The 26507-nt window shown below is 45.3% G+C and overlaps 1 protein-coding gene across 11 annotated transcripts in view; it reads left to right on the top strand.

Moving 5' to 3' along the window:
• Positions 1-8008: 8008 nt before the first annotated feature.
• The window catches only part of SRPK2 (SRSF protein kinase 2), a 290349-nt gene continuing 271850 nt past the window's right edge, over positions 8009-26507 (top strand). For 6 of the 11 annotated variants that reach the window (XM_045387524.3, XM_045387523.3, XM_065541063.2 and 3 more), the window contains exons 1-2: positions 8009-8156; positions 8704-8758. In XM_045387524.3, coding sequence (XP_045243459.1) covers positions 8030-8156; positions 8704-8758 — 182 coding nt within the window. In that variant the 5' untranslated portion in view covers positions 8009-8029. Of the gene's footprint in view, positions 8157-8481; positions 8615-8703; positions 8759-26507 lie in introns of those variants that run through there. The other 5 variants (XM_045387528.3, XM_045387525.3, XM_065541064.2 and 2 more) reach the window with 1 other exon arrangement.

Here is a 26507-nt window from a genome sequence, read left to right as displayed (position 1 = left end):
TAAAAATACAAAAATAATTTAGCAGGTCATGGTGATAGGCACCTGTAATCCCAGCTACTCGGAAGGCTGAGGCAAGAGAATCTCCTGAACCCATGAGGCGGAGGTTGCAGTGAGCTCAGATGGTGCCACTGTACTCCAGCCTGGGCGATAGCACGAGACTCAGTCCTCAAAAAAAAAAAGAATTACTTTAAAATGTCACTCTAGGCCGGGTGTGGTGGCTCATGCCTGTAATCCCAGCACTTTGGTAGGCCGAGGCAGGTGGATCACTATGTCAAGACAGCGAGACCATCCTGGCCAACATGGTGAAACCACGTCTCTACTAAAAATACAAAAATTAGCTGGGTGTGGTGGCACGCACCTGTAGTCCCAGCTACTCTGGAGGCTGAGGCAGGAGAATTGCTTGTACCTGGGAGGTGAAAGTTGTAGTAAGCTGAGATCGTGCCATTGCACTCCAGCCTGGGCAACAAGAAGGAAACTCCATCTCAAAGAAACAAAATAAGTAAAAATAATAATAATTTTAAAAAGCATCCACTAAAAAAAATTTTTAAAAAAGTCACTCCAAATTGTGATACATTTCTGAAGAAATACTTAATTTCAAAGTCAACAGAGACTAGGCTTATAATTCTCTTCCTTTCCTTTCCTTCCTTCCTTCCTTCCTTCCTTCCTCCCTCCCTTCCTTCCTTCCTTCCTTCCTTCCTCCCTTCCTTCCTTCCTTCCTTCCTGTCTCTCTCTCTCTCTCTCTCTCTCTCTCTCTCTCTCTCCCCCTTTCTTTCTTTCAAGACAGAGTGTCACTTTGTTGCCCAGGCTGGAATGCAGTGGCACAATCTCAGCTCACTGCAAGCTCTGCCTCCCAGGTTCACACCATTCTCCTGCCTCAGTCTCTCTAGTAGCTGGGACTACAGGCACCTGCCACCATGCCCGGCTAATTTTTTGTATTTTTAGTAGAGATGAGATTTCACCATGTTAGCCAGGATGGTCTCCATCTCCTGACATCGTGGTCTGCTCGCCTTGGCCTCCCAAAGTGCTGGGATTACAGGTATGAGCCACCACACCTGGCTATCATTTATCATTTAATTTATCTTTTTAAGATGTATGGTCTCATTGTTCAGGCTGGACTCAACTACTGGAGTCAAACTGCTGGACTGAAGCTGACAGGACAGCGAGCGCCTCTGTGCCCCACTTACCATTCTTTCTAAAAGCTACTAGCCAGGCGCGGTGGCTCATGCTTGTAATCCCAACACTTTGAAAGGCTGAGGCAGGTGGATCACATGAGGTTGTGAGATCGAGCCTGTCCAACATGGATAAACCCTGTCTCTACTAAAAATACAAAATTAGCCAGGCGTGGTGGTGCATGCCTGTAATCCCAGCTACTTGGATGGCTGAGGCAGGAGAATCGCTTGAATCTGGGAGGCGGAGGTTGCAGTGAGCCGAGATCATGTTATTGCACTCCAGCCTGAGCAACAAGAGTGAAACTCTGTCTCAAAAAAATAAATAAATAAAAATAGTTTTTAAAAAAGCATCACTATAGTATGTATAAAGTTAATTGATGATTAATTTGGTATACTTTAATTCAATAAATTCAAAGCAATTCATAAATATCTGGTTTGCAAAGATAGTTTTCTTCTAATTTATAGAAGTAAAAAGGACTGGCAAGGTAGCTTTAAGTTCTTTTGTTTTTTTTTGTGTGATACAGAATCTTGCTCTGTCGCCCAGGCTGGAGTGTGCAGTGGCGCAATCTTGGCTCACTGCAACCTCTGCCTCCCAGGTTCAAGCAATTCTCCCACCTCAGCCTCCTGAGTAGCTGGGATTACAGGGGTGCACCACCACACCCCGCTAATTTTTGTATTTTTAGTAGAGATGGGGTTTCACCATGTTGTCCAGGCTGGTCTGGAACTCCTGACCTCAGGTAATTCGCCCGCCTTGGCCTCCCAAAGTGCTGGGATTACAGGCGTGAGCCACTGTGCCCCGCCAGCTTTAAGTTCTTTAATTCAGTGTTACCTTCTTGGGAGGCCTCTTGAACCATATTCCCAACAGGTTGTTGATTTTTTTTGCTTTCAGGCTTTTCTAAAATTTATTTTTTAGTTTATAGAGGTGGGGGTCTCACTATGTTCCCCAGGCTAGTCTTGAACTCCTGGGCTCAAACAATCCTCTTGCTTCGGACTTTCAAAGTGCTAGGGTTACAGGTATGAACCACTCCATCCAGTCACTTTGTTTTTGTTTTTGTTTTTGTTTTTTGAGATGGAGTCTCGCTCTGTCACCCAGGCTGGAGGGCAGTGGCAAGATTTCGGCTCAAAGCAACCTCAGCCTCCTAGGTTCAAGCGATTCTCCTCCCTCAGCCTCCTGAGTAGCTGGGATTACAGGCATGTGCTGCCACACCCAGCTAATTTTTGTATTTTTAGTAGAGACGGGGTTTCACCTTGTTGGCCAGGATGGTCTCGATCTCCCAATCTCATGACCTCCCAAAGTGCTGGGATTACAGGCGTGAACCACCGTGCCCAGCTTTTTTTTTTTTTAAATAAAAATGATAACCATCTAGTAAACATAATATATATTTCACATATTTATTTTGTTTATTTTCTGTTTTCTGGCAGTAGAACGTCAGATCCATGAGGGCAGGGACACTTTTGTGTGCTTTGTTCACTGCTATAGAATCAGTGCCTACAATAACGCTTGCTATATAATAGGTATTTGATAAGTATTTGTTGAAAATTGAATGCAAAAATTCAACAGATTGGCAATGTATCTCCCAACTGTTGTTAAGAATTACTGTTACTGGAGATTTATCTTATTTGATTATCAAACTGACCTATGAAGACTAATATTAGTACATGCTGTTATCACTTTCCAGATGTTGTAATTAAGTAACTTGCCCAAGGTCATGTAGAAATTAAATAGTAGAAATGGGTTTTAATGTTAGGCTAAGTGAAAGATGCTGGCCACCAAAGGCCACATATTGTATGATTCCATTCACATGAACTGTCCAGAACAGGCAAGCCTATAGATACAGGAAGTACATTAGTGGCTGCCTAGGCTTAGTGCAGGGGAAAGTTGGAGGAAATGGGGAGTGACTGCTAATACGTATGGAGTTCTTTTTGTGGGGGGGACAATTTTTTTTTTTGAGACAGTGTCTTGCTCTGTTGCTCAGGTTGGAGTGCAGCAGCATGATCATAGCTCACTATATAACCTCCCTAACCTTGAACTCCTGGGCTCAAGTGATCCTCCTACTTTAGCCTCTCAAAGTGCTGGAATTATAAATGAGAGCAACCACATCTGCCGCAGAAATGTTTTAAAGTTAGATTGTGGTAGTGGTTGCACAACGCTGTGAACATACTAAAAACCATTGAATTCTATATTTTAAAATGGCTGAATTGTATATATGTTAGTTATATCTCAATAAAGCCTTTTAAAAAATAATAAAAAGGCCAAGTATGGTGGCTCATGTCCATAGAGTGAGACCCTGTCCTCTAAAAACAACAGAAAAAATAGTGACAGTAATTTTTGTCAATATTGATACCAAAAACAAAAAACAAGCCAGAAACAAAGAGAAAGAAACAAAGAAAGAAAGAAAAAATGCAGAGAAGCAGGAGGGGCCAAAAAAAAAAAAAAAAAAAAAAAGCCAGAGGGAGAAATAAAAGCTCCTCCTTACGCGGTGTTGCATGCCTGTAATCCCAGCACTTTGGGAGGCCAAGGTGGGCGGATTACCTGAGGTCAGGAGTTTGAGACCAGCCTGGCCAACATGGTGAAACCCCATCTCCACTAAAAATACAAAAATTAGGCCGGACGTGGTGGCTCAAGCCTGCAATCCCAGCACTTTGGGAGGCTGAGGCGGGCACATCACTTGAGGTCAGGAGTTTGAGACCAGCCTGGCCAACATGATGAAACCCAGTCTCTACTAAAAACACACAAAAAATTAGCCGGGAGTGGTGGTGGGTGCCTGTAATCCCAGTTACTTGGGATGCTGAGGCAGGAGAATCACTTGAACCTGGAAGGCAGAGGTTGCATTGAGCCAAGATCGTGCCACTGCACTCCAGCCTGGGCGACAGAGCGAGACTTCCTTTCCCCCCGCTGCCAAAAAAAAAAAAAAAAAAAAATTGGCCAGGTGTGCTGGTGTGTGCCTGTAGTCCCAGCTACTTGAGAGGCTGAGGCAGGAGAATTGTTTGAACCTGGGAGGGAGAGGTTGCAGTGAGCGGAGATGACACCACTGCACTCCAGCCTGGGTGATGGACCAAGACCCTGTTTCAAAAAAAAAAAGAAAAAAGAATGTCACTTAAGGGTGGGTGTAGTGGTTCACACCTGTAATCCCAGCACTTAGGGAGGCAGAGGCGGGTGGATCACTTGAGGCCAAGAGTTTGAGACTAGCCTGGCCAACACGGTGAAAACCCGTGTCTACTAAAAATACAAATGGCGTGCGCCTGTAGTCCCAGCTACTTGGGAGGCTGAGGTGGGAAAATCACTCGAACCTGGGAGGTGGAGGTTACAGTGAGCTGAGATCACACCACTGCACGCCAGCCTGGGCAACAGAGCAAGACCCCCATCTCAAAAAAAAAAAAAAAAAGAATGTGTCACTTAACATAGATTGAATGATAGGATTATAAAATCACTGTTCTACAACCAGTGTGGTAATAGTTGATTTAGGCAAGAATCATCAATGGATGCCAACCCATTGAGATATTGTCAGGAAAGAGATATTCACACAGTTTCAAAGTATCACCCCACACAAGTAACTTTGTTGTTTTGTTTTGAAGTGAAATTCACCTTAGATGAAAGAAACCACTTTAGAGAGAACAATTCAGTGGCTTTTAGTACATTAGCAATGTTGTGCCACCACCACCTCTATCTAGCACCAAAACATTTTCATCACACCAAAATAAAACTTGGTACCCATTAAGCAGTTGCTCCCTCCTTCTCCCACCCCCCAACTCCTGGCAACCACCAATCTGCTTTCTGTAGATTTGCCTATTCTGGGTATCTCATATAAATGGAATCATACAATATGTGACATTTTGTGTCTGGCTGCTTTTATTTAGCATAATGTTTTTGATGTTCATCCACATTGTAGCATGTGTCAGTACTAAATAATTTTAAGGCCAAAAAATATTTCAGTGCATGTATATACCAAAATTTGTTTATCCATTCATTTATGGATGACCATTTAGGTTGTTTCCACCTTTTGGCTGTTGTGATAGTGCTGCTATGAACACTCATGTACAAAGATTTGTTTGAGTATCTGTTTTCAGTCTTTGTGCATATATACCTAGGAGTGGAATTGCTGTTAATTCTATAATTAGTTTTCTGAGAAGCCAACAGACTGTTTCCATAATAACTGCACCATTTTACATTCCCACCAGAAATGCAGGAGGGTTTCAATGTTTCCAACATATGAGGGTTCCAAAATCCCCACTAACATTTTTTTTTCCATTAACATTATTTTTTGAGATGGGGTCTCACTCTATTGCCCAGGCTGGAGTGCAGTGGTGTGATCATAGTTCACTGCAGCCGCCAACTCCTGGACTCAGATGATCCTCCAGCCTCAGCCTCCCAAAATGCTGAGATTACACTTGTGAGACATCACAGCTGGCCTTATTTTCCACTAAAAAATTTTTTAGCTAGGCCCAGTGGCTCACACCTGTAATCCCAGCACTTTGGAAGGCTGAGGAAGGTGGATCACCTGAAGTCGGGAGTTCGATGCCAGCCTGACCAACATGGAGAAACCCCATCTCTACTAGAAACACAAAATTAGCCAGGCACAGTAGCACATGCCTGTAATCCCAGCTACTGGGAAGGCTGAGGCAGGAGAATCGCTTGAACCTGGGAGGCAGAGGTTGTGGTGAGCCAAGATCGTGCCATTGCACTCTAGCCTGGGCAACAAGAGCAAAACTCTGTCTCAAAATAAATAAATAAATAAATAAATAAATTAATTAATTAATTTTATAGTCATCCTAGTAGGTATGATGTAGTAACTCATTATGGTTTTGCTTTGTATTTTCCTAACAACTAATGATGTTGATTCTCTTTTCACATGCTAGTTTGGTCATTTGTATGTCTTTTTTTTTTTTTTTTTTTTGAGACGGAGTCTCGCTCTGTCGCCCAGGCTGGAGTGCAGTGGCCGGATCTTGGCTCCCTGCAAGCTCCGCCTCCCGGGTTTACGCCATTCTCCTGCCTCAGCCTCCCGAGTAGCTGGGACTACAGGCGCCCGCCACCTCGCCCGGCTAGTTTTTTGTATTTTTTAGTAGACGCAGGGTTTCACTGTGTTAGCCAGGATGGTCTAGATCTCCTGACCTCGTGATCTGCCCATCTCGGCCTCCCAAAGTGCTGGGATTACAGGCTTGAGCCACCACGCCTGGCCCATTTGTATGTGTTTGGAGAAATGTCCATTCAAATCCTTTGCTCATTTTTTACACAGACTTCTTAAATACAGAGGGAAAAGTTACCTGTATGTTGGAGAAATAATTATCTGTAACATCACCAGTAATGGAACAAACTGACATCATATTTTGAAGCACTAAGATGAATACAACATCACCTATAGTATACCCAACAAAATTATTTAATTTGAATCTAATCACAGGGAAACAGACAAATCCAAAACAAGGAACATTCTGCAAAATTGTGGAATCGGATTCCTCAAAAAAGTCAATGTTATAAACAAGAAAACAAAACAACACAAAAAAAGGGCTGGGTGTCAAGGCTCAGGCCTATAATCCTAGCACTTTGGGAGGCTGAGGTGGGTGAATGACCTGAGGTCAGGAGTTTGAGACCAGCCTGGCCAATAGGGTGAAACCCTGTCTCTACTAAAAAAAGAAAATACAAAAATTAACTAGATGTGGTGCTGTATGCCTGTAATCCCAGCTACTCGGGAGGCTGAGGCAGGAGAATTGCTTAGACCTGGGAGGCTGAGGTTGCAGTGAGCTGAGATTGCGCCACTGCACTCCAGCCTGGATGATGGAGTGAGACTCCATTTCTAAATAAATAAATCAATAAATAAAAAGAAAACCAAAACCAAGAATGATTCTAAAGGTGTTTAAAAAGACATGACAATTAAACGCCACAGATGATCCTTAATGGTAGACTAATTGGGAAAAAAAGAAAAGGGATATTACTTAGATATTTTGCAAAATTGAATATATATGGCCTGTATGTTACAGATGATTACATTGTATTAGCATGAAAGTTTCTTGGAGTGATCATGGAATTCTGATTACATGGGAGATTATCTTTGTTCCTAGTAGATATTTACCGAAATATTTACGGATAAAGGGTAACAGTGTCTACAAAAACTCAAATGATTCAGCAAAATAAACCATACACACAGACACATAGCAAATGTGGCAGAATGTTAAAAATTGGTGAATATGGGTTAATTTGGCTGTGAATTATATTTTTCTTGTAACTTTTCTATAAAGGTTTGATATTTTTGAATACAAAAAGTTAAAGGCTCTTCAAAATCCAAGCAGCTTTTCCTGCACTGTCTGTTTTACCATCCTTAGAGTAAGCCACCTTGTCAGTTGAAGATACAGTTGTGTGACCAAGGAGGGAGTTAATGGTCAGGATGCTTATCTTTCAAAAACTATTGTAATTATTTACATAAATAAGGGAACATTATAGTTATCTTTTTGTGCCACTATCAACTTGGTTCACATCTTTTATAGGCAGCCTGATAAGGTGGAGTTTGTCGACAGCCAGCCATGCCTGAATTTCGATCCTGGCTGGTTAAACTGTTTAACCTCGTTGGGACTCAGTTTGCTCATTGCAGGATGCAGAAAATAACTACTTGGTGTGATTGTTGTTTTGAATTGTTATACACATGGTGTTTAGGGAACCGGGTTTCAATTCATGTGCAAAACCATTGTCGTACTTTGAATGCTATCTGTATCTTTTCCTTCATTAAACTCATGCAATCCTGGAGGGCACGTAGAGGTGGGAGAGAAAATGACTTCTCCAAGGTCACACCGCTAATCGCGGACCCAGGTTTCCCAGCTTTTGGTCGTGTGCCCTTTCCACGCCCGCCGGAGAGGAGGAAGCGGCGCTCATGGGGATGCAAGGATGTAGAGGAGCAAAGGGAGAGAAGAGGCCGCGGGAAGAGAGGTGGTGCGAGACCCGCGGAGGCGCCGGCCAAGGAAGGGCGCATGGAGCGCCGGGCTGCGCGACCGGCCGGGGTGCGGAGGGGAGAGGCCGCGGCGGGGAGGGAGGGTCCCGCGGGTCCGGTGCCCAGGAGAGGCGGGCGGCCTGGGCCAGCCGCAGGAGCGCAGGAGGCGGAGGCCCGGGCCGCGGGCTGGGGTGGGGGAGGCCGAGGGCCAGCGCGGCCTTGGGCGGCGACCACCTCTGCACAGGTGGGTGGGGCGGGGGCGCGGGGCGCGCGACTCCGGGGTCCCGACCCCCGGGGCCGGCGGGTGGGGGCGGGGCGGGGGCGGGGCCGGCCAGGGGCGGGTCTTGCTGGGTCCCTGCTGGAGCGGCGGCGGTGGCGGCGCAGGCGCGGTTCCCGCCTCCTCCCGGCCGGCGGAGCGAGTGGAGGCTGCAGCCCGGCTCGTCTCGGCGCCCGCGTCGCCGCCGCCGCCGCAGCCGCCGCGAAGCCCCCCGCCCCGCTTCCGCCGCGTCGGAATGAGCTCCCGGAAAGGTGAGTGGCCTGCGGCGCGCCCTCTCCCCGCCACGCGGCCGGCCCTGGCGGGCGGCCCGACCGTTAATGTGTGTCTTCTCTTCCCCCAGTGCTGGCCATTCAGGCCCGAAAGCGGAGGCCGAAAAGAGAGAAACATCCGAAAAAGTGAGTCCACGCTGCGCCTGTCCCGGTTCCCCACCCCTGCCCCGTCGGGGGCGCCCGCGGCCGCGCAGGGGAAAGTTGTCCAGGTCCTCCGGCCGGGGGGCGGGCTGGTCTCCCGGGACGCCGGCGCTCGGCTCCTGCGCCCCGCGGGCGGCCCGGGGGGAGGGGCGGCGGCGGGGGAGGGGCGCGCGGGCCGCGGCCGGTTCCCGAGCATCACGGAGCCTCGACTCGGCGCCCTCCCGCCCCGGGTCGCCACTGGCCGGCGGGCGGGCGGGAGGCCGGCGGGGAGGCGCCGGGCGGGGCGTGCGCACCGGTCCCCTGCGCGCGAGCTGACCCGGGGGTCGCGGCCCTTTCTGGGAGGGGCTCCGGCCCGCCCGGTGCGGGAGTGCGGCGGCTGCGCTGCTCCCACCTGAGCCGGGGCGGAGGAGTCGGAGGGGCTGAGTGTGCGCGAGGGCGTGTGTCTCGCCTCCCCTTCCTCCCCGGCCCCCGCCTGTCGGCCTTTCTGCTGAGAACCGGAGCTGGTTGTCAAGTGGTTCGCCTCGGGCGTGTTCCTGGCGCGAGTTCAGCCCCGAGACCTGTGCGTTTCGGCTCTCTGGTTTGGATTCGAAACTTTCCGCTCGGGTCGAGCGTGACTTGGGTGCGCTGCGGGCGCCGGGGTCGCGGGCTGCGCGGGGCGGTGGGCGTGTGCGCCGGAGCCGGGCGGAGTGGAAAACGCGCCCGCGCTGGCCACCTCCAGTCTGGCCGCTCACCCGAGCCGGGGGGCCGCTGCCCGAGAACCCTTTCCTGGAGAGCTGCTCCGAGACCGCACAGCGCCGCCGCGTCTTCTCCTTTTCCACTCCTCTCTCCTTATTCTTTTGATTTACCAGCGTTCAACATCGTTATCTCTTCCTCTAGATTAATTGCTTCGCTCTTTTGAGCAATAATACTCCGTGTGACATCTTTGGTACTATGGGGAACGAGAGTCCAGCATCATCTTTAATAAAATCCAGAAACATTTTTGGTTGTTTCCTTTTTTCCCCTTCTCGTTGGCCTTGGTCCTTCAGAGTTTCACAAAATGTGGATAGTGACTTAAAAATAACTTTCTAAAAAAAAAAAAAATTAGAGTAAAGGGAAACACTTCTTAAAGACTTGAAGAACTAATTGGTGGGTAAAAATTTGATATTGAATTCATAAGATGTTAAAATGGACTGGATTTTTGGTAGCTTTAGATGCGTTTAAAAAAATTAGTGCTAGCTTTCAAGTGAATTACAACCTTAAATTTGAGATTTCCTTTGGTGAACCATGGAAGTTTACCCAGTGGTACGGGGAACTGTAATGTTTAGGATTCTGAATAAGTACTGGGTTTTAATCACAGCTCTGAATTCAAAGCATTGATTTAATTCCACATAGTCTGTTATATTCAGAAACATAAAAAGAAGTGGAAAAAGTGTGACCCCAGTGTCGGAGATGGCTATGTGTGCATGTGTATACAAACAGACACGTATGTGTGCATGTTACCTATATGTACAGGTAGAAAAACAGTTCTAATTAAGTCAGTATGTGTCTTGTATTTGCATATGTTAGGGTGTGATTTTCCTAATGGTCGAGGGCCTTTTTGGTGGGCCGCAGTTTGGATTTATGTGGTATGTTTATGAAGACTTAGTGAATAGCCACAGTACTCAGTTTATACTCTCACAGATTAATCTGCGAGTTTCTCCCACGGTGTGTTGTGTATGTGTGATAGAATTTGAGGGGGAAAATAACACACCAGCTAATAATGAAACGAACTGACTCTAGTCTGAAGGTAATGGGACCAGCCCAATTATGTAACTGATTGAGGCAATGCCATTTTTCACTTAACTCTTTGAATCAATACATTATTTTATTTAATTTTTTTTTGAGACAGAGTTTCGCTGTTGTCGCTCAGGCTGGAGTGCAATGGCCGGATCTTGGCTCACTGCAACCTCCGCCTCCCGGGTTCAAGGGATTCTCCTGCCTTAGCCTCCCGAGTAGCTGGGATTACAGGCACCCGCCACCCAGCCTAGCTAATTTTTTTTGTATTTTTTGTAGAGACGGGGTTTCACCATGTTGGCCAGGCTGGTCTGCAACTCTTGACCTCAGGTGATCCCCTCCCACAGAGCTGGGATTACAGGCGTGAGCCACTGCTCCTGGCCTGAATCAAGACATTATTTAAAAGAAATGTTTGATGTTATATATTTATTCATCTATTAAATAGGTATTTACATGTCTTTCTTTGGAGATGGTGATAGAGGTTTTTTTTGTGTTTTTTTTTTTTTTTGAGACCGAGTCTCGCTCTGTCGCCCAGGCTGGAGTGTAGTGGCAGCATCTCGGCTCACTGCAACATCCGCCTTCTGGGTTCAAGCCCATTCTCCTGCCTCAGCCTCCCGAGTAGCTGGGACTACAGGCGCCTGCCACCACGTCTGGCTAATGTTTGTATTTTTAGTAGAGATGGGGTTTTACCGTGTTAGCCAGGATGGTCTCGATCTCCTGACCGCGTGATCCACCTGCCTTGGCCTCCCAAAGTGGTGGGATTACAGGCGTGAGCCACTGCGCCAGGCAGGTGATAGAGTTTTGAACAAGACGAAGCTCCTTGCAAAGCTAACCCTGGGAAGTTTAGGGAAAACCACAAAGAGGGTGACAGAAGATAATTTCAGGTAGGGCTAAGGGATGGGAAGAAAAGAGGGGGCATCTTAAGTAATAATGATAGATGACATTTGAACACTGTGCCAGTCACTCTGTCGATTGCTTTACATGTACCTTGTGACAACCCTAAGAGGTAGGCACCATTATTACTGACATTTTACAGATGAGGAAACAGGGACACAGCAAGAGTAAATAACATGCCCATCTGTTGAATCAAGGCAGCCCAGGACCAGAGTCCACACTCCACTCTCTGAGAAGTGACATTTGAGCAGGATCAAGAATGAGGAGGAGATCCAGTGTGGCAGAGGCCCTGGGGAGGAGTGGGCTGGAAGTATTCGAGGAACCCAAAAGTCAGGGTGGCAGGAGTGGCCCGGAAAGGTTGATGGGAGGCCGGAGTCAGAGCGTATCTGGTCCCGTAGGCCATTGGAGGCTTACATGTGGAAGGGACAGGTTCTGATTCACTGTTTAAAAAGAGGGCTGCTGTCCGGGCGCTGTGGCTCATGCCTGTAATCCCATAACTTTGGGAAGCCGAGGCAGGCAGATCACGAGGTCAGAAGATCGAGGCCATCCTGGCTAACACCCCATTTCTACTAAAAATACAAAAACAAAAATAGCCCGGCGTGGTGGCAGGTGCCTGTAGTCCCAGCTACTCGGGAGGCTGAGGTGAGAGAATGCCGTGAACCTGGAAGGCAGAGCTTGGAGTGAGCCGAGATTGCACCACTGCACTCCAGCTTGGGCAACAGAGGGGGAGACTCCATCTCCAAAAACAAAACAAAACAAAAGGCTGCTATATGGAGAATAGATTGTGGGGAAGGGGGTAGTAGTGGAAACAGACCTGGCCTGCAGTAGTGCGTGGGAAACCAGGTGATGTGGTTGAGTGTGCAAGGAGTGGCACCTGAGAAGTGGTAAAAGAATCTCCCGGAGACTAGTATTTTCAGGGTACCTTGCATTTTACGGATAGCTCTGACACGTTAAGCCCACAACAGTAGCTTCGTTTGGATCAGAATTCAGGTTTCCTGAAGCACTGTTTTTGCTTTTTGATTAATTTTCCAGAGGAGGAAAAGGAGTAATAGGTAAATTTTAAACTATTAATATGATGATTGGCAAACTTGAATTATGTGACTGTGGGTCTGGCGTGATGTAATATGATTTACTTTTGTCATTATCTACCTTTGTATATGCAAGCTGGCTTTTAATTTAATTTTAGTTCAGTTCAAATCTGTGAGCTTTTATGAATTGAGCCAGTTCCTAGAGGCTACTTTTATGGTACACTGGAAATTGTTGTTGTCAGGAATAAGATTAAGATTTTTTAGTGGGTCAAAATTATAATCCTGTTAGATTGTCCTGTGAGTTTGGTTTGCTAATTATTAATTGTGCTGCTTTGTGAGTAACACGCAGCACAGAAAGACTGTAGTGCTGTTTAATCACAAATCTTAGGAATTAGCTACATCACATAGCTTGGGATAAATTTTTGCCTTAGGGTATGTTTATATGTAGGTACAATTTTTAAAAGATCTCTCCCATTTTTTTATAACTCTTTTATTGTGATATAGTTCACATACCATAAAATTTACCTTTTAAAGTAGGCCATTTACAGATTTTTAGTCTACTGATTAAATTGCGCAGCCGTTATCTAATTCTATAACATTTTCACTTCCCCAGAAAGAAACTCCATATTTATTTCCCAGTTATTCTCCATTCCCCTTCCCCCTGAGTTGGCAACAACTAATTTACGTTCTAAGTCTCTGTGAATCTGCTGATTCTGAACATTTCATGTAGATGGAATATACAGTATGTGGCTTTGTGTCTGGTTTCCTTAGAACAATGTTTTCAAGGTTCATCCATGTTACGGCACGTATTGGTACTTAGATCCTTTATATTGCTCAATAGTAGTGTTGATATGCCACATTTTATCCATTCATCTATTGTTCCTTAGAATTTTTCTATTTCTGGCCGGGCGTGGTGGCTCACGCCTGTAATCCCAGCACTTTGGGAGGCCAAGGTGAGCAGATCATGAGGTCAGGAGTTCGAGACTAGCCTGGCCAATATGGTGAAACCCTGTCTCTACTAAAAATACAAAAATTAGCTGGGAGTGGTGGCGTGCTTCTGCAGTTCCAGCTACTCGGGAGGCTGAGGCAGAAGAATCGCTTGAACCTGGGAGATGGAGGTTGCAGTGAGCTGAGATCGTGCCACTGCACTATAGCCTGGGTGACAGAGCAAGACTCCGTCTCAAAAAAAAAAAAAATTCTGTTTTCTTCTTGTAAAATTTTTATTAAAACATTTAATTTTGAAGTAATTTCAGACTCAAAAGACCTTGCAAAAGTGGTACAGAGTTCTTTGTGTACTCTTTATTCAACTTCCCCCACGTTGATATCTTAACCATAGAACATTGTTGAAACCAATAAATTGACATTGACACAATGTTATTAATTCAAGAATGATTTTACTTGAATTTTACCAGTTTTACATGCACTCTTTGTGTGTGTACTTCTAACAAATTGTATCATTTGTGTAGATTAGAATAATCACCACAGTCAGGATGCCAAACTATTTCATTACGACAAAGAACAGTCACATTCTCTCTCTTCAAATCTAAGCCTGGCAAATACTGATCTGTTCTCTATCACTTAAAGTTGCCACTTCGAGAATGTTATATAAATGGAATTATGCAGTATGTCACCTTTTGTGATTTGCCTTTTTTCACTCAGCGTAATGCCCTTGAGATTCATCCATGTTGTTGCCTGTGTCAGTAGTGCATTCCTTTTTTTTTTTTTTTTGAGATGGAGTTTTGCTCTTGTTGCCCAGCCTGGAGTGCAATGGCACAATCTTGGTTCACTGAAACTTCTGCCTGCCGGGTTTAAGTGATTCTCCTGCCTCAGCCTCCTGAGTAGCTGGGATTACAGGCATGTGCCACCATGCCTGGCTGATTTTGTATTTTTAGTAGAGATGGGGTTTTTCCATGTTGGCCAGGCTGGTCTCGAACTCCTGACCTCAGGTGATCCGCCGACCGCGGCCTCCCATAGTGCTGGGATTACAAGCATGAGCCACCGCTCCCGGCTGTGCTTTCCTTTTTATTGGTAACAAGTGTTCCATTGTGTGAATTAACAGTTTTATTCACAGGCTGAATGATATCTGGGTATACTTTGCTTCTAGTTTTTTCTGAGATGGAATCTTGCTGTGTCACCCAGGCTGGAGTGCAGTGGCGTGATCACGTCTCACTGCAACCGCCACCTCCCAGGTTCAAGCGATTCTCCTGGCTCAGCCTCCCAAGTAGCTGGGACTACAGGCATGTGCCACCACACCTGGCTAATTTTTGTATTTTTAGTAGAGATGGGGTTTCACCAGGTTGACCAGGCTGATTATGAACTCCTGGCCTCAAATGATCCGCCCGCCTCAGCCTCCCAAAGTGCTGGAATTACGGGCGTGAGCCACCGCGCCTAGCCTAGTGAGACAATTTTGGAATGTAGTGATACAAGTTTATATTCTTATTCAGTAAGCCTCAACCCTTCTCTGTAGTATAAATTCAAGCTCATAAGCCCATGACTTTGGAATGCTTCTCATGGATTGCCTAATTTTCATTTCTTTCTTTCTTTCTTTTTTTTTTTTGAGACGGAGACTCGCTGCGTCATCCAGGCTGGAGTGTAGTGGCGAGATTTTAGCTCGCTGCAAGCTCCGCCTCCTGGGTTCACGCCATTCTTCTACCTCAGCCTCCTGAGTAGCTGGGACTACAGGCAGCCGCCACCGCGCCTGGGTAATTTTTTTGTATTTTCAGTAGAGACAGGGTTTCACCGTATTAGCCAGGATGGTCTCAATCTCCTGGCCTCGTAATCTGCCCGCCTCCCAAAGTGCTGGGATTACAGGCGTGAGCCATGGCGCCCGGCCCTCATTTCTTTTTTTTTTTTTACACATTTGTTTATTCAACAAACATTTTTGCTGACCACCTCTACAGTAGAATACAGTAAATGGACACGAAGCAGATACCTAGTTCTGCAGATAGCTAGTGCCAGGGTGTGTGTTGGATGCTAAAAGAGTAAGATAATTGAAGAGATTGCTTTGTGAAAAGACCATTGCAGGCCAGTGTGATGAGGTACAGTAGTGCTTAGATTTCTTTTTTTTTTTTTTTTTATTTGAGATGGAGTTTTGCTCTGTTGCCCAGGCTGGAGTGCAGTGGCCTGATCTCAGCTCACTGCAACCTCTGCCTCCTGGGTTCAAGTGATTCTCCTGCCTCAGCCTCGTGAGTAGCTGGGATTACAAGCGCCTGCCACCATTTCTGGCTAATTTTTTGTATTTTTAATAGAGACAGGGTTTCACTGTATTGGCCAGGCAGGTCTTGAACTCCTGACCTCATGATCCACCTGCCATGGCCTCCCAAAACACTGGAATTACAGGCTTGAGCCACTGCCCTGGCCAGGTTTCGTTTTAACATTGTCATTTTAATGAAATAACTTTTTTTTTTTTTTTTTTTTTCTTGAGACGGTCTGGCTCTGTCACCCAGGCAGGAATGCAGTGGCATGATCTTGGTTCACTGTAACCCCCGCCTCCGGGATTCAGGTGCTCCTCCTGCCTCATCCTCCCGAGTAACTGGGATTACAGGCATGCGCCACCATGCCCAGCTTATTTCTTTGTATTTTTAGTAGAGCCTGGTCAGCAACTCCTGGCCTAAGCCTCAAGTGATCTACCTGCCTGAGCCTCCCAAAATGCTGGGATTACAGTCATGAGCTACTGTACCCGGCCCAGCTTTATTTTTTTATTTTTTTTTAAAGTAATAAAAGTAATATGGTCATGGTACAAAATTCAGTACAAAATTCAGCATAATACAGAAGATTTAAGAAGTAAGCATCAGCTGTGGCTCTACTGATTATTTTTAATTTAAAAATTTTTTAGTGGCCGGGCACGGTGGCTCACGCCTGTAATCCCAGCACTTTGGGAGGCCGAGGCTTGTGGATCACGAGGTCAGGAGATTGAGACCATCCTGGTCAACATGACGAAACCCCATCTCTTCTAAAAATACAAAAATTAGTCATGTGTGGTGACATGTGCCTATAATCCCAGCTACGCAGGAGGCTGAGGCAGGAGAATTGCTTGAACCTGGGGGGTGGAGCTTGCAGTGAGCCGAGATCGCACTGCTGCACTCCAGCCTGGGCAACAGAATGAGAGTCTGTCTCAAAAAAAAGAAAAAAATTTTTTTTTAGCATGTTAATTTAGGGTATTAATTGTTTTAGTGTGTTATTCTTTTATTTGTACAGGGTTTTGTTCATTTTTAAAAAATTGAGTCCTAACATACATGTATATGCATGTATGTAAAGTGCATTGATCTTTTAAGAATCAGTGAGGATCACTTGAGGTCAGGAGTTTGAGACCAGCCTGGTCAACATGATGAAACCCTATCTCTACTAAAAATAACAAGAATTAGCTGGGAGTGGTGGCATGTGCCTGTAGTCCCAGCTATTCGAGAGTCTGAGGTGGGAGAGTTGCTTGAACACAGGAGGTGGAGGTTGCTGTGAGCTGAGATCGCGCCACTGAATGCCAGCCTGGGCGACGCAGTGAAACTCCATCTTAAGGAAAAAACATCATTTTTAATTTTAATTTTCTTTGTTAGAGATAGGGTCTTACTTTGTTGCCTAGGCTGCCTTCACCCTCTTGGGTTTGGGTGATTCGCCACCTCAGCCTCCAAAGTAGCTGGGACTACAGGTGCCTACCACCATGCCTGGCAGTGCACTCATTTTTTGTTTGTTTGTTTGTTTGTTTTTTTGAGACAGAGTCTTGCTCTGTCACTAGGCTGGAGTGCAGTGGCACGATCTTGGCTCACTGCAACCTCCGCTTCCCCAGTTCAAGCCATTCTCTTGCCTCAGCCTCCTGAGTAGCTGGGAGTACAGGCTTGTGCCACCACTTCCCAGCTAATTTTTGTAATTTTAGTAGAGACAAGGTTCCACCATGTTGGCCATGCTGGTCTCGATCTGCTGATCTCATGATCCACCTGCCTCGGCCTCCCAAAGTGCTGGTATTACAGGCGTGAGCCACCGCACCCGGCCCAGTGCATTCATCTTAGTTGTACAGTTTGATGATTTTTTTTACATTTATTTATACCCCTGTAACCACCACGTAGATCAGTATATAAAACCCTTTCAATGCTCCGTAAGTTTTCTCATGCTTCCCCCGAGTCTATACCACCTAGAAGCAACAACTTTTCTGATATCTATCACTATTGCTTAGTTTTGTCTGTTCTTGAATTTCATATAAATGAAATCTTATAGAATATACAGTCATCCCTCAGTATCCTTGGAGGATTGGTTCCGGGACACCCTCAGATAACAAAATCTGAGGATACTCAAGTCCCTTGTAACCTTCACACATCCTTCTGTATATTTTAAATTATCTCTAGATTACTAATAATACATTATACAATGTAAATACCATGTCGATAGTTGTTATACGGTGTTTTTTAAAATTTGTAGATTTTATTTTATCGTTATTATTTATTTGCTTTTGATTGTTTTTGATCCATGATTGGTTGAACCTATGGATATATGGATACAGAATCCACAGTTTCAGAGGGCTGACTGTATTTTTTTTTTTTTTAGAGACTGGGTCTTGCTTTGTTGGCTGGCAGTGGCACGATCATAGCTCACTGCCACCTCAAATTCCTGGCGTCAAATAATCCTCCTGCCTCAGGCTCCTGAGTAGCTGGGACTATGAGTAGCTGGGACTACAGGCTAGCACCACCACGCCCGGCTGATTTTAAAATTTTTTGTAGAGATGGGATCTCCCTATGTTGCCCAGGCTCAAAAATGTAGTTTTGATTGAACTACTTTACAGTCCCACAAGTGTAAAGACACTTATGGTTGCTTCACATTTTTGCCCACACTTGGCAGTGTCATTTTAATAAATTTTACCTATTATGGGTGTGTATTGATATTTCATTATGGTTTTCAATTGCATTTTCCTGAGTTACGATGTTAAACATCTGTTTTTTTTTTTTGAGACGGAGTCTTTCTGTCGCCAGGCTGGAATGCAGTGTCATGATCTCAACTCACTGCAACCTCCGTCTCCTGGATACAAGCAATTCTCCTGCCTCAGCCTCCTGAGTAGCTGGGACTACAGGTGTGTGCCACTGCGCCCAGCTAATTTTTGTATTTTTAGTAGAGATGGGGTTTCACCATGTTGGCCAGGATGGTCTTGATCTCTTGACCTTATGATCTGCCCGCCTCAGCCTCCCAAAGTGCTGGAATTACAGGCATGAGCCACCGGGCCTGGCCAACATTTTTTTTTTTTTTTTTTTTGAGACGGAGTCTCGCTCTGTTGCCCAGGCTGGAGTGCAGTGGCCGGATCTCAGCTCACTGCAAGCTCCACCTCCCGGGTTCACGCCATTCTCCTGCCTCAGCCTCCCGAGTAGCTGAGACTACAGGCGCCCACAAGCGCGCCCGGCTAATTTTTTTTGTATTTTTAGTAGAGACGGGGTTTCACCGTGGTCTCGATCTCCTGACCTTGTGATCCGCCCGCCTTGGCCTCCGAAAGTGCTGGGATTACAGGCGTGAGCCACGGCGCCCGGCCGCCAACATCTTTTTATATGTTTCTTGGTCATTTGAGTTTCCTATTTTGTGAAGTGTCTTTTTAAGTCTTTTGCCCCCTACCCTTTAAAAAAATACTGTGTTGCGAGTTTTTCTTATTGATTTATAAAAAGTTCTAGATTTTTGGATGATTTCTTTTTCAGATGTATGTATAAGTTGTGTATCTTTCTAATCATTATGTGTATCATTTTGTAATCTAAAAGTAAACTGGAAATCAGGAGGGCATTCTAAACCAGTTCTGGAAGAACCAGTAATAATTTGCCAAGTAAAATAAGGGGGCAGGGCAAGGACCTTCCATGCAGAAGAAACACTGCAGTTGGTGTCAACATGTGGAGTTTAAAATGGTGTGTAGTCTTGGAATGTCAAGCAGGTTAGTAAGGCTGGAGTGCAGGGTGTGGTAAGCAATTAGTAGGGCTCTGAGGAAGTCAGACAAAGGACTGGGAAGCTGCTAAGGGGCACACACTCAGGGTTTTAGAAAGATTCCTTTAGCTATTGTGTGGAGAATTGCTTAGAGGCCAGGCGCTCCATTGGGAGGCTATTGCATGAGACTTCAGGAGACTGATGTGTATTAAGGGGCTAGAATCCACTAGACTTAGTGTCCAGTTTAATGTGAGAGAAGAGTGGGAGGGTTCTAGGATGAATTCCATGTTTCTGAATTAGCTAGATTTATGGGTGGTGTTGCCATTCTTCACAATAGGGAATGCAGAGCATGTTTCAGAAAAATTATTGGTGACTTTGGCCAGCCTTTTCTTTTTTTTCCTTGTTTTTTTTTTGATATGGGGTCTTGCTCTTTTGCTCAGGCTGGAGTGTAGTGGTGCGATCTCGGCTCTCAGAGCAGCCTCCGCCTCCCAAGTTCAAGCAATTCTCCCACCTCAGCCTCCTGAGTAGCTGGAGTTATAGTGCCAACACCATGGCCGGCTAATTTTTGTGTGTTTTTTTTTAGTTGAAACGGGGTTTCACCATGTTGGCCAGACTGGTCCCGAACTCCTGGCTTCAGGTGATCCACCATCCTCGGCCCCCCAAAGTGCTGGGATTGTAGGCATGAGCCACCGCGCCCAGCCTGGCCAGACTTTTTGAGGTCTCCATATGAATTCCTTTAAGAGCTCTTTGGTCAGTGTTTGTAGCTAGAGCACTGGGAAGAGCTCTGTTGAGGAGGATGTATATTGGGAGTTGTCAAGTATAGCTGATGGTAGGGAACTGGCTGAATGAAGGTGCATCAGCACGTGAAGAGAAGGCTACAGATAGGGTTGGTAAAGCAGGAGCCAGAGAGATGGGAGACCCAGGAGAAAGTTGTCTCACAGAAACCAAGGGAATATAGCATTTCAAGAAGGGCATGGTCAGCAGTGTTAGTCTGCAGATGAAATTCAAGTGAGATGAGCCTTAATCTTGGCCTTTGCTTCTGGCAGTTAGAAAATCATTAGAGACTATAGCTGGAGCTATCTTAGCACAGTGTTTTGAAATAAAAGCAACCTTGCAGCTGTATGAGTGAATAGGAAGACAGAGCAGGGTCCTTTTTTGTTTGTTTTTCTTAAGATTAGTTATTGAATAAGCTTTTGTGTGTGTGTGTGTATGAAGGAGAAAAGGTGCTTTTTATTTTTTTTGTAAAAAAGGGGGGATGCTGGGCATGGTGGCTCACTACTGTAATCCTAGCACTTTGGGAGGCTGAGGCGGGTGGATCTCCTGAGGTCAGGAGTTTGAGACCAGCCTGGCCAACATGGCGAAACCCCGTCTCTACTAAAAATATAAAAGCCAGGAAGGATGACGCACCCCTGTAATCCCAGCTACTCTGGAGGCTGAGGAAGGATAATTCGCCTGAACCTGAGAGGTGGAGGTTGCAGTGAGCCAGATCATGCCACTGCTCTCAAACCTGGACAACAGAGTGAGACTCTGTCCCCACCGCCCCCCCCAAAAAGAAAAAAAAGGATGGCAAGGAGCTAGTAGAAAGTTAAGAGGTTGAAAATATGGGTGAGAAAAGGGGTATTTGGAGCAAAAATCCTGAGTTGTCAGGAAGTAGTGGGATTACAGCACAGGTTTTCAATGGACAGGGATGGGATGGGGTGTGGGGAGACGAACTACAACTCTTTACTCTCAGATGAGGAATGCTGTAGGGATGTGTGTTTTTGTGTGTATGTTTTAAGAAGTGAATTCTTGGCTGGGCGCGGTGGCTCACTCCTGTAATCCCAGCACTTTGGGAGGTCGAGGCGGGTGGATCCCAAGGTCAGGAGATCGAGACCATCCTGGCTAACACTGTGAAACCCCGTCTCTACTAAACAAAATACAAAAAATTAGCTGGGTGTGGTGGCGGGTACCTGTAGTCTCAGCTACTCAGAAGGCTGAGGCAGGAGAATCATGTGAACCTGGGAGGCGGAGCTTGCAGTGAGCTGAGACCGCGCCACTGCACTCCAGCCTGAGTGACAGAGCGAGACTCCGTCTCAAAAAAAAAAAAAAGAAATGAATTCTCATTATGTTGCCCAGGCTGGACTCAAACTCAAATTTCTGGGCTCAAGTGATCCTCCTGCTTCATCAGCCTTCTGAGTAGCTGGGACTACAGGTGTTTGCCCTACTGTGCCCAGCTATAAGTTGCATGTTTTAAAATACCTATGGTGCGCTTCTCCATACCTTTCTGGAATATTGCATAATACATGGTATGGGTGCCATATTACCTTTGGAAAACCCAAAAAACTTGAATAGTGAAGCATCTGGTCCCAAGGATTGTGGACCTGTGGTAAATATTCAGTAAAGATTGGCTGTTTTGTGGTTGTTAGGCTTTTGTTGCTTGCTTGTTTCTAAATAGCTTATCTAGTTGTGCCAACTCAATTGTATTTCCACCTGTACTTGAGTGTGTTGACTTCTCTGTCCTTGCTCTAGTTCCATGTTACCTTAATTGCTGTGATTTTGAATATACTTTCTTTTCTTTTTAAAATAGAGATGGGTGTTGCTTTGCTGCCCAGGTTAGTCTTGAACTCCTGGCTTCAAGCTGTCCTCCCACCTTGGCTCCCCAAAGTGTTGGGATTACAGGTGTGAGCCAGTGTGCTTGGCCTGACTACACTTTAGTTTTTGGAAATGCAAGGGCTCTCTCATACGCCCATACCCAATTGATTTTATATTTTTGGGGACCATTCTTGCATATTTTTTCATTAAAATGATATTTTCAAGTCCCTATCTCGCACTGTTTTGCTATTGGGTTGGGATAATATTGAATTTGTAGTTTATTTAGGGAGACCTTGAAGAGTCTTGAATTAGAAACACATTTTTTAAAAATAAATTTTTCCAGGTTTTAAAAATATTATATGCCATATCTAGAAACTATAGGAGTATAAAAAGACAACAAAAATGAGTCATATTCTCACCAGCCGGCACGATATGCACAGATAGGACATTGCTAATATTTTGGTGTATTTCCTTTGGTCTTTTTCTGTTCCTGTGTTTTTGTTACTTACATTGTCATCTCTTATATATGATTTTGTATCCTGCTTTCCTTATTTTATGTTTTGTTATAAACATTTTTCATGTCTTTAAAAACTTCATAACTAGTATTATTATTATTATTATTATTTTGAGGCGGAGTCTCTATTGCGCAGGCTGGAGTGCAGTGGCGCGATCTCGGCTCACTGTAAGCTCTGCCTCCCGGGTTCACACCATTCTTCTGCCTCAGCCTCCCGAGCAGCTGGGGCTACAGGCGCCCGCTACCGTGCCTGGCTAATTTTTTGTATTTTTAGTAGAGATAGGGTTTCACCTTGTTAGCCAGGATGGTCTCTATCTCCTGACCTCGTGATCCGCCCACCTCAGCCTCCCAAAATGCTGGGATTACAGTCGTGAGCCACCGCGCCAGGCCCATAACTAATTATTAATGACTAATATTCTAATTTATTTAATTTGCTTAAATATTTCCCTATTGCTAGACAGACGTTTCCAGTTTTCTGGCATGGTATTACTTCAGTGAATATCTTTGTATGCATTTCAGATTTTCTTAGACCAGGTAGAATCCTGCAAATGGAAATATTAGGTCAAAGACATTGAACCTTTTTAAGGCTTTTAAATTTTGGAAAAGCTGTTTCAAAGAAGAATCAGCAGAAGTAGGACTAATTAATTATGGGACATGAAGAGAAAAGCAATACAAAATGACAAAATTAAAGATTTTTTTAACTTAGACTGTTATACTTAATGAAGAATAAGAAAGTTGGGAGAAACTGGCTTGGCGCAGTGGCTCACGGCTGTAATCCCTGCACTTTGGGAGGCCGAGGTGCGCAGATCACTTGAGGTCAGGAGTTCAAGACCAGCCTGGCCAACATGGTGAAACCCCGTCTCTACTAAAAATACAAAAATTAACTGGGCATGGTAGCACATGCCGTAATCACAGCTACTTGGGAGGCTGAAACACGAGAATCAATTGAACACAGGAGGTAGACGTTGCAGGGAGCCAAGATCTTGCCACTGCACTCCAGCCTGGGCGACAGAGCAAGACTCCATTTCAAAAAAGAAAAAGTTGGGAGAAATTGTTTGGAGATGAGGGAGACTTTGTTTTAGGCATACCAAGTTTAAAGTGACTAGAACCCCAAAGGAAGTATGGTACTTCAAAGAGACATTTAAAGCAATTAGGACCGTAAGGTCAGCTTACTGCAGGAAAGAGGATGGTTGAGAGAAGAGGGCTTGGTCTGAAATTTAGAAAACGTCTTTTGTGAGCCAGGTGTGGTGGCCCACACCTGTAATCCCAGCACTTTGGGAGGCCGAAGCGAGTGGATCACTTGAGGCCAGGAGTTTGAGACCAGCCTGGCCAACATGGAGAAAACCCATGTCTATTAAAAATACAAAAATTAACTGGACATGGTGGTGCACGCCTGTAATCCCAGCTCATTGGGAGGCTGAGGCACGAGAATCACTTGAATCTGAGAGGTGGAGGTTGAAGTGCGCCGAGATCATGCCACTGCACTCCAACTGGGTGACGGAGTAAGACTTTGTCTCCAAAAAAAAAAAGAAAAAGAATAAAAAAAAGAAAAGAATTTTTTTTTTTTGGTGGCAAAGGAAAAGAAGGAAAGTTAGAGGATAAACCAGTTGGGGTAGAGAAGTCTAAGGAGAATGAGATTTGAGAAAAATTTATTATGTTTGTTGGTTTATCATTGATGGCCTTCAGATATCATTAGCATTAGTATCCTTTTTCTGATCTTGACAGTTTATAAATAATTTATCATTATTTTATTATCTGGTATAGGCGGGTAGTATTCTCTATGTTGGAACTAAGGATTAGAGAGATTTTTGTCTTGCTCTGTTTGTATTATAGGTGCAATAGGACCCACATTTTTTTTTTTTTTTTTCAGACGGAGTCTTGCTCTGTTGCCCAGGCTGGAGTGCAGTGGCCAGATCTCGGCTCACTGCAAGCTCCGTCTACCAGGTTTAGGCCATTCTCCTGCCTCAGCCTCCCGAGTAGCTGGGACTACAGGCGCCCGCCACCTCGCCCAGCTAGTTGTTTTGGTATTTTTTAGTAGAGACGGGGTTTCACCGTGTTTGCCAGGATGGTCTCGATCTCTTGACCTCGTGATCCACCCGTCTCGGCCTCCTAAAGTGCTGGGATTACAGGCTTGAGCCACCGCGCCCGGCCAACACATTTTTTTTTGAGATGGAGTTTCACTCTTGTCTCTGAGGCTAGAGAGCAATGGCACTATCTTGGCTCACTGCAACCTCTGCCTCCTGGGTTCAAGTGGTTCTCCTGCCTCAGCGGCCCGAGTAGCTGGGATTACAGGCACACGCCACCATGCCTGGCTAATTTTTGTGTTTTCAGTAGAGAGGGTTTCACCACATTTGCCAGGCTAGTCTTGAATTCCTGACCTCAGGTGATCCACCAGCCTCGGCCTCCCAAAGTGCTGGGATTATAGACGTGAGCCACCGCGCCCAGTCGGACCCACAGATTTTTAATATTGTCTTGTATTCTGTTTGCAGAGAGGAAAAAAGTTATTACATATATTCACATAAGGCAATATTTAAAAAAATTATTACTTGGAGTTGCCAGATTTTTAAACTCATAGTCTTCTTTAATTCTAAGAGCATGACTACCTACCAAAGGTGAAGGAAGGTAGAGCAACTTGATGTAATCTTCTGGTGCTATAGTGCAACTCGTGTGAATAGTTAGTGCTCAGAGGGTTTTTTCTTTCCTTTGTTTGGGTTGGGGTGCTTTGTTGTTGTGTATGTCTCCAAAGGAACCTTTCATAGTTTGTATTACGCTTTATATAGCTCAGTATAAGGCAGCCCTAATTCTAAGTTTCCTCATTCCCCAGTGAGAAGATTAAATTTTATGACAATTTGAGCATGTAAACTTTATGGATATACATGAAATAGTCAAATGTCTTCTTATGATATTTAATTTCTTAGGCCGGGCGCGGTGGCTCAAGCCTGTAATCCCAGCACTTTGGGAGGCCGAGACGGGCGGACCACGAGGTCAGGAGATCGAGACCATCCTGACTAACACGGTGAAACCCCATCTCTACTAAAAAGTATGAAAAACTAGCTGGGCGAGGTGGCGGGCGCCTGTAGTCCCAGCTACTTGGGAGGCTGAGGCAGGCGAATGGCGTGAACCTGGGAGGCGGAGCTTGCAGTGAGCTGAGATCCGGCCACTGCACTCCAGCCTGGGCGACAGAGCGAGACTCTGTCTCAAAAAAAAAAAAAAAAAAAAAAAAGAAAAGAAAAAGATATTTAATTTCTTAAGTTAGGTACAAATATTTTTAAATTCACAAATTTTACGTTAATTTAGAAATACTACCTTTCCACTCTTGTTTTATGAAGCTGTTTTATTCAGACATTTCAGATTTGCAACAGCAATGACTATTATCGTTTTAAATGTTTTTTGAATCAGTTAAATGGTTTTCCAGAGAACTTTTTTTTTTTTTTTTTTTTGAGACGGAGTCTCGCTCTGTTGCCCAGGCTGGAGTGCAGTGGCGCTATCTTGGCTCACTGCAACCTCTGCCTTCCGGGTTCACGCCATTCTCCTGCCTTAGCCTCCCAAGTAGCTGGGACTACAGGCGCTTGTCACCATGCCTGGCCAATTTTTTTGTATTTTTAGTAGAGACAGGGTTTCACCATGATAGCCAGGATGGTCTCGATCTCCTGACCTCATAATCTGCCCGCCTTGGCCTCCCAAAGTGCTGGAATTACAGACGTGAGCCACTGTGCCCGGCCCAGGGAACATATTTTTAATTATTTTTTTATTTTTTTTTAGAACAGTAAATTTATAGAAAAGCTGTGGAGATGGTAGAGAGAGAGAACGTCATATTTCCTACAGTCTAAACAGTTAGCATTATAGCATTTCTTTTTCTTTTTTTAAGACAGGGTCTCACTCTGCAGCCTTGACTTCTTGGGCTCTAGTGATCCTCCCACCTCAGGCCCCCAAGTAGCTGGGACTACAGGCATGCACCACCATACCTGACTAGATTTTTATTTTTTGTAGAAACGGGGTCTCACTGTTGCCCAGGCTGGTCTCAAACACCTGGTCTCAAGTGATCTTCCCACCCTAACCTCCCAGAGTGCCGGGATTACAGTCATGAGCCACCATG

The sequence above is a fragment of the Macaca fascicularis genome, chromosome 3, assembly GCF_037993035.2.
Source record: "Macaca fascicularis isolate 582-1 chromosome 3, T2T-MFA8v1.1".
NCBI lineage: Eukaryota > Metazoa > Chordata > Mammalia > Primates > Cercopithecidae > Macaca > Macaca fascicularis.
Note: the sequence above shows the minus strand (reverse complement) of the source record. Positions and strands in the feature narration are given on the sequence as shown.